At 45.8% G+C, this 16,064-nt stretch overlaps 1 protein-coding gene across 2 annotated transcripts in view; it reads left to right on the top strand.

Moving 5' to 3' along the window:
- Positions 1–16,064, top strand: part of gtf2h1 (general transcription factor IIH, polypeptide 1) — a 95,693-nt gene that overhangs the window by 46,272 nt on the left and 33,357 nt on the right. For both annotated transcript variants that reach the window (XM_070898656.1, XM_070898657.1), the window contains one exon: positions 8,061–8,151. In XM_070898656.1, coding sequence (XP_070754757.1) covers positions 8,061–8,151 — 91 coding nt within the window. The remainder of the gene's footprint in view (positions 1–8,060; positions 8,152–16,064) is intronic.

The raw sequence follows: 16,064 nt of genomic DNA, 5'->3' as shown, positions 1-16,064 counted from the left end.
AAAATTACCCATTTATCCCGACTCTGTTTTCTGTTAGTTAGTCAATCCTCTATCCATGCTAATATATTACCCTCAACCCTGTGAACTTTTATCTTGTGCAGTAACCTTTTATGTGGCACCTTATCGAATGCCTTCTGGGAATCCAAATACGCCACATCCACTGGTTCCCCTTTATCCACCCAGCTTGTTACATCCTCAGAAGAACTCGAGCAAATTTGTCAAACATGATTTCCCTTTCATAAAACCATGCTGACTCTGCTTGATTGAATTATGCTTTTCCAAATGTCCTGCTACTGCTTCCTTAATAATGGACTTCAGCATGTTCCCAATGACAGATGTTAGGCTAACTGGTCTGTAGTTTCCTACTTTCTGTCTGCCTCCTTTTTTTAAATAGGGGCGTTACATTTGCGGTTTTCCAATCTTCTGGGACCGCCCCAGAATCCTGGGAATTTTGGTAGATTACAACCAATGCATCCACTATCTCTGCAGCCACTTCTTTTAAGACCCTAGGATGTAAGTCATCAGGTCCAGGGGACTTGTCCGCTTTTAGTCCCATTATTTTACCGAGTACTACTACTTTAGTGATAGTGATGGTATTAAGTTCCTCCCTCCCTATAGCCCCTTGATTATCCACTATTGGAATGTTTTTAGTGCCTTCTACTGTGAAGACCGATATAAAATATTTGTTCAACGTCTCTGCCATTTCCCTGTTCCCCATGATTAATTCCCCAGTTTCACCCTCTAGGGGACCAACATTTACTTTAGCCACTTTTTTCCTTTTTATGTATCTGTAGAAACTCTTACTATCTGTTTTTATATTTTGTGCTAGTTTACTTTCATAATCTATCTTCCCACTGTTATTTTTTCATTCGTTCTTTGCTATTTTTTTTAAAAAGTGTCCCAATCCTCTGGCCTCCCACTAGTCTTGGCCACTTTGTATGCCCTTGTTTTCAATTTGATACCATCCCTTATTTCCTTAGTTAGCCACGGATGGTTATCCCTTCTCTTACGCCCTTTCCTTCTCATTGGCGCATATTTTTGTTGAGAGTTATGAAATATCTCCTTAAATGTCTGCCACTGCTCAACAGTCCCATTCTGTAATCTATTTTCCCAGTCTTCTTTAGCCAACTCTGCCGCCTTTATTTAAGCTTAAGACACTGGTTAGAGATCCAACTTTCTCACCCTCCTACTGAATTTGAAATTCAACCATGTTATGGTCACTCATTCCTAGAGAATCCTTTACTCGGAGATCATTTTTTAATTCTGCCTCATTACACAGTACCAGATCGAAGATAGCCTGCTCCCTGGTTGGTTCCGCAACATACTGTTCAAGGAAACTATCCCTGATACACTATGAACTCTTCCTCAAGGCTACCCTGGCCAATTTACTTTGTCCATTCAATGTGAAGGTTAAAATCGCCCATGATTATTGCCGTTCCTTTTTTTTTTTACAAGCCTTCATTATTTCTTGATTTATACTCCGTCCAACAGTGTAGCTACTATTAGGGGGCTGATGGACTACACCCACGAGCGACTTTTTCCCCTTATTATTCCTTATCTCCACCCAAACTGATTCAACATCTTGATCTTCTGAGTCAATATCGTTTCTCACTAACGCACTGATCTCATCCTTTATTAGCAGAGCTACCCCACCTCCTTTTCCTTTCTGTCTGTCCTTCCGAATTGTCAAGTATCCCTGAATCCTGAATATTTAGTTCCCAGTCCTGGTCAACTTGCAACCATGTCTCTGTAATGGCTATCGGATCATACCCATTTGTATCTATTTGTGCCGTCAACTCATCTATTTTGTTACGAATGCTACGTGCATTAGTTTTATTACCCTTTTTCCCTGCTTTGATCCCACTTTCTGATACACTTTAATGTTTATACATTTTGTCCCTTCCTGGCACGCTCTGGTTTTCATTTCCCCCCAGTGCTATCCTGCTCTATTGCCTTCTCCTTATTCTTTGACTTCTTACATTTTTGCTCAGCTGAACCCTCTTTCTCTCTCTTTCCCCCCCCCCCCCCCCCCCCATACTATTTAGTTTAAAGCTCTCTCTGCTGCCCTAGTTACTTGATTTGACAGGACCCTAGTCCCAGCACGGTCTAAGTGGAGCCTGTCCCAACAGAACAGCTCCCTCTTACCCCAGTACTGGTGTCAGTGTCCCACAAACCATTTCTCCCACACCAGTCTTTGAGCCACGTGTTTAGCTCTCATTATATTTACCCGATGTAAATTTGCTCGTGGCTCAGGCAGTAATCCAGAGATTATTACCTTTGTGGTTTTGCTTTTTAATTTGGCCCCTAACTGCTCATACTCTCTCAGCAGAACCTCTTTTGTCCTTCCAATATTGTTGGTACCTACATGGACCACGACAACTGGATGTTTTCCCTCTCACTCCAAGTTCCTCTCCAGCCCAGAGGAGATATCCTTAACCCTGGCACCGGGCAAGCAACACAGCCTTCGGGACTCACGCTCTCAGCTGCAGAGAACCTTATCTATCCCCCTAACTATATTGTCCTCCATCACTACAACGTTTCTTTTTACTTCCCCCCCACTTGAATGGCCCCCTGGACCATGGTGCTGTGGTCAGTTTGCACATCCTCCCTGCAGTCCCTGTTCTTGTCCACACGGCGTAAGAGCCTCGAACCTGATCGACAAGGGCTGAGGCTCCTCCATCACTACCTCCTGGATGCCCCATACCTTCCTCACTCTTAGTCGCACCCTCCGTCCCTGACCACGGATCAAATTTTAATTAATTAACCCAGGGGGTGTGACTGCCTCCTGGAATGCAGTGTCCAGGTAACTCTCTCCCTCCCTGATGTGTTGCAGTGTCCGCAGCTCGGACTCCAGTTCATCAACACGGAGCCAAAGTTTCTCGAGCTGCAGACACATGCTACAGATGTGGTCGCTGTGGACCTCAATGGGGTCAACCAGCTCCCACATGCAACAGCAGAAACACATTGCCTGTTCAGCCATCTCTAATGTATTTAGTTAATTACGTTTTCAAGTTTTGTTTTTAATCCCAGCTTTTAATTCAAACCAATGCCCCAGAAAAGAGAGAGAAACTCGCCAACCAATCACTTCCTTTCTTTCCTGTGACGTCACCCTTTGATTTTGGTTCTTTCTACTACTTGTCTTCCGTTCAGTTGGTGCTGGTTGGGCCGGCTCCGTCTGTCTCCCCTCCGAGCGGCTGCTGGTCTCCTATATGGCTGAGACGTACTCGCCTGTCTCTATGGCTGAGACGTGCACCATATACAGTAGATTCCTCCGAATACCAACCCCTGGGGAACACCACTCTATACTTCCTTCTAGTCTGAAAAACTGCCGTTCACCACTACTTTCTGTTCCTTAGCCAATTTCACATCCACACTGTCGCTGTCCTTTAATCCCATGGGCTTCAATTTTGCTAACAGATCTATTACATGTACTTTATCTACTGCCTTTTGAAAGTCCATATTTACATCGTCAACCCTCTCCGCTACTTCTTCAAAGAACTCAATCAAGTTAGTTAAGCACGATTTGCCTTTAACACATAGTGTTGACTTTAATTTATTCGTCCATACTTTTCCATAGTCCAATTAATTTTGTCCAGGATTATTGGGCCCAAGTTTCCACATGATTTGCGCCTGATTTTTAGGAGCAACTGGTGGAGAACGGACTATCTTAGAAATCGCAATTCTCCACATTTTTTTTTCTGCAGTTCTAGTCAGGTAGAACAGTTCTACTTTAGAACAGAATTTTTTCTTCAAAAGGGGGCGTGTCCGGCCACTGACGCCTGATTTCAAAGTTTCCACAGTGAAAACGTACTCCAAACTAAAGTAGAATGGAGCAAGTGAAGATTTTTGTAGAACTGAAAAAACCTGTTCTACACATTAAAAAATCAGGCGCAGGTTACAAATTAGGCGTCCAGAACGAGGGGGGGGGGGGGGGGGAAGGGAAGTCATTAAATTCTACAATCAATCCTTATTTATACTTCTACAAATATTATACAAATAAATCCAACCTGAATAAACATTTATAAGCAAAGAAAAGATTAAATAAACCATCTTCCTACCTGTGTGAAAGTGCTTCAGCCATCGTTCGAAGGAAACCGCCGTTTGTTGCCGCGCAGGGGAGGGAGGGGAAGGAGACAGCGGCTTGTTGCCGCGCAGGGGAGGGAGGGGAAGGAGACAGCGGCTTGTTGCCGCGGAGGGGAGGGAGGGGAAGGAGACAGTGAGAAGGGAAGCCTCAGTGCTGATGTGCTGATGGCAATGTGCTTTTATTAAAAAATGTTCAAAAATTAAACAGCTACAAAGAACTACAAAAATGGCCGAGTGCCAATGTTTTCTTCACACTGAGCATGCGCGAACGCTCCAACGCGCACGCGCAGCGTTGCCGGCAGGAAAAAAACTAATTTAAATAGTACCCGCCCCCTCCCACTTACAAAATCGGCGCGAGTGTAGGCTCCGCCCCCCTGGGCGCCGCGCCAAACAGACAAGGAGCTGCAAAGCGCTCGAGAATAGCGCGTTTTTTTTTCTGGCACCGTTTTAGGCGCGAAAAACGGGCGCCCAGCTCGGAGGGGCGCCCGTTTTTTATCCTGTGGAAACTTGGGCCCATTGTGTCTGTTACCCCAACACCAACATTAAGCTGGCTGGCCTGTACTTGCCAAGTTTATACCTCACTTTTTTAAAGAGGGATGTAACTTGCACTCCTCCCGTCCTCTGGCACCACCCCCATAATCTAAAGAGAGATTGTGGCTCGAGCGTCCGTAATTTCAACCCTTCCTTCTCTCAGTAACCTCTGATACATCCCATCTGCACCTTTTCTACTTTGAAGACTGCCAACCTTTTACATACCTCTGTTTCTATCCTATCCACTTTTGCTACTCCCCCTTCTTTCACTGCGATATTGGCAGCTTCCTCTTTGGCGAAGACAGATGCAAATAACTCATTTAGTACCTGAAGAATATCTCCCTTTTGGTCCCTAATTAGCCCACCTTTCCTATGACTACCCTTTTACTATTATGTTTATAAAAGACTTTTGAGTTCCCTTTTATGTTAGCTGCTAATCTATTCTCAGACTCTCTTGTATTCTTTTTTACATCTCAGTACTTTCTATATTCAGCTTGGTTCTCTGCTGTATTATTTACCATACATTTGTCATCAGCCTCCTTTTGTTTTCTGTCTCATTTTAATCTCTCTGGGCTTAAAATTGGGTTGCTTAGCGCCCGAGAGGGGTGTGAACGGGCCGCTAAGTGCTCACCGGCCAAGTGCCGCGCTGTCAGCCACCTGTGGAGGTTTAGTGGCGGTGCTAACAGGTAGTGCTACGCACTCTAGCACCACCCAGTTGGTGACATCAATGAGAGTGCAGCGTCCTGTTAACGCTGTGACAGCAAACTTGAATGGTTTTGCCTGCCGTAGCGCCTGGTGCTAATCCCGACAGCGAAAGCAGGCATCCCGTAGAAACTCTCGGGGCAATATTTCAATGGATGAGCAGGTGAGTGTTTTGAATGGACTTCATTTATATTCATTTAACTCTCTCAGCTGTTCAACACTGCTAATGTAAATGTTACTCCCTTCAATTTTTTTCCAGTTTTCGGGTGGTCAGCTGACCTCTCCGTTTAGCGCTAAGATGCCGGTTTCCTAACGCCGCAACTTCATCAGCGCTTCCGCGATAGCGCCCTGAGAATTTGGGTCAACGCCCTGAGGAGTGTGGAATGCTTCTCTTCGCACTCCACTCCCCTCGTGGGGCATAAAAATTGATATCCCGGTTGGAGGTGATTAACATCGCCCAGCGAAGTTAGTAACCTGCCTCAAAATGGGCGATTCTGAATCTTTAGCTCCATCTTTTGTCATCCAGGGAGCTCTAGCTTTGGCTGCTCTTCCTTTCCCCCTCATGGGAATGTCGCTATTCTGTACCATAACCATCTCTTTGTCGTGGGAATCACCATCCTGTACCATAACCATCTCCTCTTTGAAGGCCTGCCATTGTTCAATTTACTGTTTTGCGTACCAACTTTTGATTCCAATCCACCTGGGTCAGGTCTCTCTCCAACTCGCTGAAGTTAGCCCTTCTCCAGTTAAGTATTTTTAAGCTTGATTGTTCCTTGCCCTTTTCCGTAACTATTCTGAACCTGAAATGATCACTGTTCTGCAAATGCTCCCCCATTGAAACATGATCCACTTCCCCCACTTCATTCCCCAGAACTGGATCCAGTACTGCTTCCTTCCTCGTTGGGCTGGAAACACACTGATCATGAAAGATCTCTTGTACACGTTTCAGGAAATACTCCCCCTCTTTGTCCTTTACAGTGTTACTATCCCAGCCTATATTAGGATAATTGAAGTCCCCCATTATCACTATTCTATAGTTAGTGCAAATTTGCAAGCACATTACAAGATCTCCTTCCCAATACTTGGTGGTCTATAGTATACACCCAGTAGCATAATAGTTCCTCTTAATTCTAACCAAATAGATTCTGTCTTTGTCTCCTTGCATACATCATTCCTCTCCAGTGCTGTAATAGTTTCTTAAATCAACATTGCCATCCCCTCATTTAATCCATCCTTATCTTTTCTGAATACCTTGTAGCCAGGAATATTAAGTTCCCAATCTGACCCTTTTTTGAGCCAGGCCTCTCTTACTGCCACTATATCATAGTCCCATGTGGTGACTTGTGCCTGCAGCTCACCAACCTTCCTACCACGCAACGTGTATTTATATGCACATTCGCTCCAAACACATCTTCGTATGCGTCACATTTTCCTCCTGTCTTATTCTTCTTAATCTGAACTATTTTTTACTCCAGTGCTATTTATCTCTCCCAGTCCTCTCTGAATCTTGTTTCTCCTCAAATGTTTAATCCTGGTGCCCAACCCCCTGCAAAGTGAGTTTAAACCCTCCCCCCCACAGTACTGCTAACCTTCCCACAAGGGCATTGGTCCCAGCTCTATGGAGAGTGCAACTTGTCCACCCTGAACAGGTCCCTCCTCCATAACTGGTCCTAATGCCCCAGGAATTTGTTCCCTCGTACACCATTTCTCCAGTCACGCATTAACCTGTCTTATCCTACTATTCTTATACTCACTGGCGTGTGGCATTGGAGTCATCCAGAGATTACTATATTGCGGTCCTGCTGTTTAATTTCCTCCCAAGCTCCTGAAACTCTTGCCTGCAGGATCTCAACCCATTTCTTTCCTGTTATGTTTGCAACACTAGGTAACCAGTATCATACCGCCACCAGAGAGCATACCTGTTGGAGTCCCAAGGGATCCCAGCATCACTTGGGAGCACTGTATATAAGCAGGCCTCCCATGCTGTACCAACACTCTGGAGTTTGAATAAAGGAGCTTAAGGTTACACTTACTCATGTCTATAGTACCTCGTTACATTACTTTATTATGAACATAACACTTCCTGTCATTGGTTCCCACATGGACTACGACTTCTGGTTGTTCCCACCCCCCGTCCTCAAAATATTTTGCACCCTCTCAATGATGTCCTTTACCCTGACACCAGAGGCAACACATCACGCGCGACTCACGTCGGAGGTTGCAGAAACGTTTTGCTGCTGGGAGTTTTTCCCCCTGATGAATTTCCCTTCCCACCTGGAGGCATGGACTCCCTCACTGGGATAGGGTTCTGTAGGCAGCAGTTTTCCACTGGTACCTTGCCCAATTGGTCATTTGTACATGAGCACTGACAGTGAGTGTTGGCAAGCTTATCAAAAGACAAGCCCGATTGTGTTCTTGTGTGCGTTTCTGGTTGTATTCTAGCACTCGGGAGCAGGACTGCTGTGTCTCCCCCCTCTCGAACCCTGGGGCACCGTTAGCAATTGTTGTTCTGCTACTGTTGCTGCTCCACTGTCCTGGCTATTTTTCACAATTCAAGTTGTTTGAAAATTTCACATACCTACTATTTTATTTCATTAGTATTATAGTAACAGTACTGGATTGTATAGTACATTCTAAATATGTGGTATAACTGTTCTACATGAATCTGAGAATTAAACAAATATCTGGAGGGCAGTTGAAAATCAAACGTCATTTCACTGCCATCTTGCACATCCCTTGGTCAGGTTCTGTCCAGCACTGTCGCCAGCAATGCGATTACTGACCTCTCGCCTGGTGGAGTGCTCATGCAGGGAGGAACGTCCCAAGCTATAAACCGTGAGTATCTCTTGCTGAAGGTTTTACAATTGTCACTAACGTTGAGTGCGTGATTTATATTGGACCTTGTCCTTTCTGTTCCCACTAACTGTATCTGTAAAACATGGTGTGATGCAGCCACTCTGTTCATATGATCCTTATTGTTTTAATCCAGAGAAACAGCTCCTCCAATGGTTCAGGGAAATGGCGCGCACAGTTGTGCAGTGCAGTACTGAGCCATATAGAGTCGCAAGGTCCCAGGTTGCATCATAGTTCTGTGCTGATCATAGCTGGGGTAGCCGTGGATGGGGAGCCACTGCAGTCAAGAAGGGAAAATTCAGCTTTGGTTCCTGCTCTTGATGGCTATTCAGTGACTCTGTGGAAAGTGTGCGCACATCTGGGTTTTGCATAGGGACAGTTTTAGGCCTGATGTGGTACACTTTCTCATTCTCAGCCCCCAGTAGTCAAATAATCTGCCAAAACTCGCTGTCTGAGGCTTACGAGGGATGGGTGGCTACTAGGGTGATGTGCTGGAGGACCACTAGTGTCTGGAGCCATACCTAGGTGTCAGTCAGCATTTACAAGTAAGAGAACAAAAGTGTATGGAATTCTGTGATAGATCACTTGTTTACAGGTCTTGCATCGCGGCCATTTGACAGTGATACCAGTTGAATAAAGAAAAATCAAATTGTTAACTATGAGCATTACTAACAGTATGAGCAGACTGCCTTCAATGTAGCTATGCAGAGAAAATGTGATTTAGATAAACTCGAAACAGGAAGTTTAAAAACTGCTGGGAGAGCAGTTGTAATTTAACTGTTGACCCATTGACAAAACATTGGGGGTTTGTTGAAGTAAAAGTCTAGGCCCCATTAATTAAATTAAATAGCTGTCATATTTAGTGCTTTCGAAATGTTTAGATTCATGACCTTGGTTAGGTTTGCCAACTCTGGTTGGCTGCACAGTCCCCACCATTTAAAACGTCCATGTTTAAAACGGGCAGTTGCTTACATTGGGCAAAAAACAATAACCGTTATCCATTTGCATTACTGTCGATTTTAAAGTTGCCAGTTATTGTGTCTTAAGTGCTCCGTTTATTTTGGGTAGAAACAACTGTGTTTACTCGATCATTCCCAGACTTCACTTTCCTTACGCTTCCATTTCTTCTACAATTTAAATGACAATTTAACAAAAAACATTCTGAAAATTGTTTAAAGCCTGAATAAAATACAGGAAAGTGTGATGCTGAATGTCCCGCGGTAAGTTCCCGTTAAATTTTGCCAGGTTGTCCCCTTTTTGAAAAAGTCTTGGGGGTTATTGAAATCCTGTTCTGAGAGGGGGAAAGTTTGTACCTCAGATTCTGAGAGCGGTGACAGCAGAAAACGAGGAAAGGACTTCTCCAAAACTGATCCCAACTCATTGCCAAGGCTGGAGCAACCTCACTGCCTTCTGAGGAAGTTTAACCACTCTTGAGCAGTGGTGCAGCAGGGAGGGATTCAAATTCCTGGGGCATTGGGACCGGTTCTGGGGGAGGTGGGACCAGTACAAACCGGACGGTCTGCACCTGGGCAGGACCGGAACCAATGTCCTAGGGGGAGTGTTTGCTAGTGCTGTTGGGGAGGATTTAAACTAATATGGCAGGGGGATGGGAACCAATGCAGGGAGACAGAGGGAAACAAAAAGGAGGCAAAAGCAAAAGACAGAAAGGAGATGAGGAAAAGTGGAGGGCGGAGAAACCCAAGGCAAAGAACAAAAAGGGCCACTGTACAGCAAAATTCTAAAAGGACAAAGGGTGTTAAAAAAAAAAACAAGCCTGAAGGCTTTGTGTCTTAATGCAAGGAGTATCCGCAATAAGGTGGATGAATTAACTGTGCAAATAGATGTTAATAAATATGATGTGATTGGGATTACGGAGACGTGGCTCCAGGATGATCAGTGCTGGGAACTCAACATTCAGGGGTATTCAACATTCAGGAAGGATAGAGTAAAGGGAAAAGGAGGTGGGGTAGCATTGTTGGTTAAAGAGGAGATTAATGCAATAGTTAGGAAAGACATTAGCTTGGATGATGTGGAATCTATATGGGTAGAGCTGCAGAACACCAAAGGGCAAAAAACGTTAGTAGGAGTTGTGTACAGACCTCCAAACAGTAATAGGGATGTTGGGGAAGGCATCAAACAGGAAATTAGGGGTGCATGCAATAAAGGTGTAGCAGTTATAATGGGTGACTTTAATATGCACATAGATTGGGCTAGCCAAACTGGAAGCAATACGGTGGAGGAGGATTTCCTGGAGTGCATAAGGGATGGTTTCCTAGACCAGTATGTTGAGGAACCAACTAGGGGGGAGGCCATCTTAGACTGGGTGTTGTGTAATGAGAGAGGATTAATTAGCAATCTCATTGTGCGAGGCCCCTTGGGGAAGAGTGACCATAATATGGTGGAATTCTGCATTAGGATGGAGAATGAAACAGTAAATTCAGAGACCATGGTCCAGAACTTAAAGAAGGGTAACTTTGAAGGTATGAGGCGTGAATTGGCTAGGATAGATTGGCGAATGATACTTAGGGGGTTGACTGTGGATGGGCAATGGCAGACATTTAGAGACCGCATGGATGAATTACAACAATTGTACATTCCTGTCTGGCGTAAAAATAAAAAAGGGAAGGTGGCTCAACCGTGGCTATCTAGGGAAATCAGGGATAGTATTAAAGCCAAGGAAGTGGCATACAAATTGGCCAGAAATAGCAGCGAACCTGCGGACTGGGAGAAATTTAGAACTCAGCAGAGGAGGACAATGGGTTTGATTAGGGCTGGGAAAATGGAGTACGAGAAGAAGCTTGCAGGGAACATTAAGGTGGATTGCAAAAGTTTCTATAGGTATGTAAAGAGAAAAAGGTTAGTAAAGACAAACGTAGGTCCCCTGCAGTCAGAATCAGGGGAAGTCATAACGGGGAACAAAGAAATGGCAGACCAATTGAACAAGTACTTTGGTTCGGTATTCACTAAGGAGGATACAAACAACCTTCCGGATATAAAAGGGGTCAGAGGGTCTAGTAAGGAGGGGGAACTGAGGGAAATCTTTATTAGTCGGGAAATTGTGTTGGGGAAATTGATGGGATTGAAGGCCGATAAATCCCCAGGGCCTGATGGACTGCATCCCAGAGTACTTAAGGAGGTGGCCTTGGAAATAGCGGATGCATTGACAGTCATTTTCCAACATTCCATTGACTCTGGATCAGTTCCTATGGAGTGGAGGGTAGCCAATGTGACCCCACTTTTTAAAAAAGGAGGGAGAGAGAAAACTGGGAATTATAGACCGGTCAGCCTGACCTCAGTAGTAGGTAAAATGATGGAATCAATTATTAAGGATGTCATAGCAGTGCATCTGGAAAATGGTGACATGATAGGTCCAAGTCAGCATGGATTTGTGAAAGGGAAATCATGCTTGACAAATCTTCTGGAATTTTTTGAGGATGTTTCCAGTAAAGTGGACAAAGGAGAACCAGTTGATGTGGTATATTTGGACTTTCAGAAGGCTTTCGACAAGGTCCCACACAAGAGATTAATGTGCAAAGTTAAAGCACATGGGATTGGGGGTAGTGTGCTGACGTGGATTGAGAACTGGTTGTCAGACAGGAAGCAAAGAGTAGGAGTAAACGGGTACTTTTCAGAATGGCAGGCAGTGACTAGTGGGGTGCCGCAAGGTTCTGTGCTGGGGCCCCAGCTGTTTACATTGTACATTAATGATTTAGACGAGGGGATTAAATGCAGTATCTCCAAATTTGCGGATGACACTAAGTTGGGTGGCAGTGTGAGCTGCGAGGAGGATGCTATTAGGCTGCAGAGTGACTTGGATAGGTTAGGTGAGTGGGCAAATGCATGGCAGATGAAGTATAATGTGGATAAATGTGAGGTTATCCACTTTGGTGGTAAAAACAGAGAGACAGACTATTATCTGAATGGTGACAGATTAGGAAAAGGGAAGGTGCAACGAGACCTGGGTGTCATGGTACATCAGTCATTGAAGGTTAGCATGCAGGTACAGCAGGCGGTTAAGAAAGCAAATGGCATGTTGGCCTTCATAGCGAGGGGATTTGAATACAGGGGCAGGGAGGTGTTGCTACAGTTGTACAGGGCCTTGGTGAGGCCACACCTGGAGTATTGTGTACAGTTTTGGTCTCCTAACTTGAGGAAGGACATTCTTGCTATTGAGGGAGTGCAGCGAAGATTCACCAGACTGATTCCCGGGATGGCGGGACTGACCTATCAAGAAAGACTGGATCAACTGGGCTTGTATTCACTGGAGTTCAGAAGAATGAGAGGGGACCTCATAGAAACGTTTAAAATTCTGACGGGTTTAGACAGGTTAGATGGAGGAAGAATGTTCCCAATGTTGGGGAAGTCCAGAACCAGGGGTCACAGTTTAAGGATAAGGGGTAAGCCATTTAGGACCGAGATGAGGAGAAACTTCTTCACCCAGAGAGTGGTGAACCTGTGGAATTCTCTACCACAGAAAGTAGTTGAGGCCAATTCACTAAATATATTCAAAAGGGAGTTAGATGAAGTCCTTACTACTCGGGGGATCAAGGGTTATGGTGAGAAAGCAGGAAGGGGGTACTGAAGTTGCATGTTCAGCCATGAACTCATTGAATGGCGGTGCAGGCTAGAAGGGCTGAATGGCCTGCTCCTGCACCTATTTTCTATGTTTCTATGTTTCTATTCAATTTCTTATTTGAGCTCCGTTTGGAATTGGAGTTTATTTTATTTTTTTGTTGTATGTTTAATGCCAGCGTCGATGAGGGAAAAAGAAACTTGGAGTTAGGGGCTCAATTTTCTCCAGTGATTTGCACTGTTGTTTTGGCCTAAATTTTTAAAATCCAAAGTTTCCCCAAAGATTGTGCGCCAGTGTAACTCAGTTATGATTTTTTTAAGTTTCGATTTTTTTGCATCATGGGGGCCGTTTTTCACATTTATGCAAGTTTGGCCAACTTACATTTCTCCTAGGACGGCGTATGTGACCACTCCATAAAAACCTTCTGGGCACTTAACAAAAAACATGCACATCAAAAAATCAGCACGGAAAGACGCCATTGTTTTTTGGCGAAGTTTTGGAGGGAGTCAAGAACACATTAAATATGCATCATCAAGCTTAATTTTTTTCAAAGTTAAAATGCAGAAAATGAAAGTTTAATGCCATTCTGTAATTTTGGATTTTTTTTCAAAGTGCCATGTAGTGTTTCTTGGGTTGGTACCAAGCTTATTTGTTCAAACATCTCTGGTAATGTGCGCTTCTTGAGGGGGAGGGAGGGAGGGAGAGAGGGGAGGAGAAGGCCTGGCTTGGGCCTCTTCAGAGGCTGATGTGGGGATTGGTGTGGGAGTGGCAGTTGATTCTGTCAGTGGACACGGGGTCTGGGCATGTTCCCTTATTGCAGCAGATAACTCCGACATTCCCTCCCTCATATTCCCGGACAGTGTTCCCATTTCTCGTGAGAGTGTTGTTACTTCTCCCGACAGTCCCGATACCTCATCACCCACCCCACAATTGGTGTCCAGGAGTGGACGCGTAAGGTCAATGCTCTCTGTACCCATTGAAATCATCGGAATCACATCTGTTGGATCCTGCACCTCAGGAGAGTGCTGTTGAGCTCTCCTTCCCCTCATCATCCCTGGGTGTGGCTCGCTGCATCCCACTGGGGCCCGCAGCATCGGACTGTGGGAACACTCGTACCACTCGGAGAAAAGGGCTGGCACTTCAGTGGGCGGCACCAGCACCTCCTCCAGAGTGACTGCAACAGTGGAGGCTGCTTCCTCCTCCTCCTCCTCCTCCTCCCCCTCCTCCCCCTCCTCCTCTTCCCCCTCCCCCTCTTCCCCCTCCCCCCTCACCCCCATGCTCTTGGTCTGGAAGGTGGGATTGGAAGATGTTCTCCTCTTCAGGCTCGTCCGCGTCTGAATTTTCTTCTACATCGGCTTCAGCCTCGTCAGGGTTGGCCTCAAGTTCTGCAAATGGTTTGCAGCAGAGGAGGGGGCAGGGTGGGTGGCATGAGTAGGCTCTCACAGCACAGGCAGCAGGCTGATTTGAAGGACCATGATGAATGATAGCACATTGCATCAACCGAAGCGTAGCTGACGGAGACATCCCCATGAACCGAAGCATGGCTAGCCCACGCAGTACTTAACATTTAGCCAAGCCAGATTGTGGAATTTGCAGGACTTCCCCTGTCCCTCGAGTGTGGGCCCAGCTTGCGCAGTGGTGGTTGCTTTTCCCCAGGCAGGACCCATCAATGCAGCGACCCTGTCTTCCAAGGCTGTCAGTGGGTGCAGATTTGCCGGGCCTCCTCCTGTTCGAGTTCTTTCCCTTTTGTTTTGTGGCACCTTCCTCTGCAAAGATGAAAATATAACTTTTTAGAGAGGGTGTCGTTCTGCTGGGTGAGACATACAGATGGTCACATTTACAATTGCAATTCCAGTAAATAAATGAAAATATTACTTACACTAACTACTTGACCAAGGTCCTGCCACTTTTTGCACTGGCCTCCAGACCTCTTAAGGGTTTCTAAATACCTAGTCCGCCGTTACAGTTCTTGGATGTCAGGATTTATAAGAACAAAGCACACACGGCACAGGATTTTGGCTCGAGCAAGATTTGTTTGTTTTATTGAACTTGCACACAGTTACCCCCCCCGGTATAAATCACTGCGATCGATGAGGGACGAACAAACTCCATGGAAGGCTCATTTGCATCGCATCATCATCATCATCATCATCATTATCATCATAGGCAGTCCCTCGGAATCGAGGAAGACTTGCTTCCACTCCCAAAGTGAATTATTTGGTGGCTGAACAGTCCAATATGATAGCCACAGACTCGGTCACAGGTGGGACAGATAGTCGAGGGAACGGGTGGGTGGGGCTGGTTTGCCGCGCGCTCCTTCCGCTGCCTGCGCTTGACCTCTTCACGCTCTCGGCGTTGAGACTCGAAGAGCTCAACGCCCTCCCGGATGCACTTTCTCCACGTCGGGCGGTCTTCGGCCAGGGTCTCCCAGGTGTCAGTGTTATTTCGCACTTTACCAGGGAGGCTTTGAGGGTATCCTTGTAATGCTTTTGTTACCCACTTTGGGCTCGTTTACCATGAAGGAGCTCCACATAAAGCATTTGCTTAGGGGAGTCTCGTATCTGGCATGCGAACAATATGGCCTGTCCAGTGAAGCTGATCGAGTGTAGTCAGTGCTTCAATACTGGGGATATTGGCCTGGATGAGGACACTGATGGTGCACCTGTCCTCCCAGGGGATTTGCAGGATCTTGCGGAGACATCGTTGGTAATATTTCTCCAGCGACTTGAGGTGCCTTCTGTCGTTGAGCTGCAGTACGCGGACGACGCCTGCATCTGCACACATTCTGAGGCTGAACTCCAGGATATAGTCAGTGTATTCACTGAGGCATATGAAAGCATGGGCCTCATGCTTAACATCCGTAAGACAAAGATCCTCCACCAGCCTGTCCCCGCCGCACAGCACTGCCCTCCAATCATCAAGATTCACGGTGCGACCCTCGACAACGTGGACCATTTCCCATATCTCGGGAGCCTCTTATCAACAAAGGCAGACATTGATGCGGAGATTCAACACCGCCTCCAGTGCGCCAGTGCAGCCTTCGGCTGTCTGAGGAAATGTGTTTTGAAGACCAGGCCCTCAAATCTACCACCAAGCTCATGGGTCTTCAGGGCTGTAGTAATACCCGCCCTCCTGTATGGGTCTGAGGCATGGACGATGTATCGCACAATATGACACAGTTAAACCCGTCCGCGATTTGACTGCTACATATAAAGTTACCCAGACCCCCCACACACAACCCTTCTATGATTTGGCTGGAACAAACATACAATCATCAATTCCTCGGCTGTATCCTGAGGTTGACTGTAGGCCCTTTCCTTGG

Source organism: Pristiophorus japonicus, chromosome 14 (assembly GCF_044704955.1).
Source record: "Pristiophorus japonicus isolate sPriJap1 chromosome 14, sPriJap1.hap1, whole genome shotgun sequence".
Lineage (NCBI taxonomy): Eukaryota > Metazoa > Chordata > Chondrichthyes > Pristiophoridae > Pristiophorus > Pristiophorus japonicus.
The sequence above is the reverse complement of the archived record's forward strand: the minus strand, read 5'-3'. Positions and strand labels throughout refer to the sequence as shown.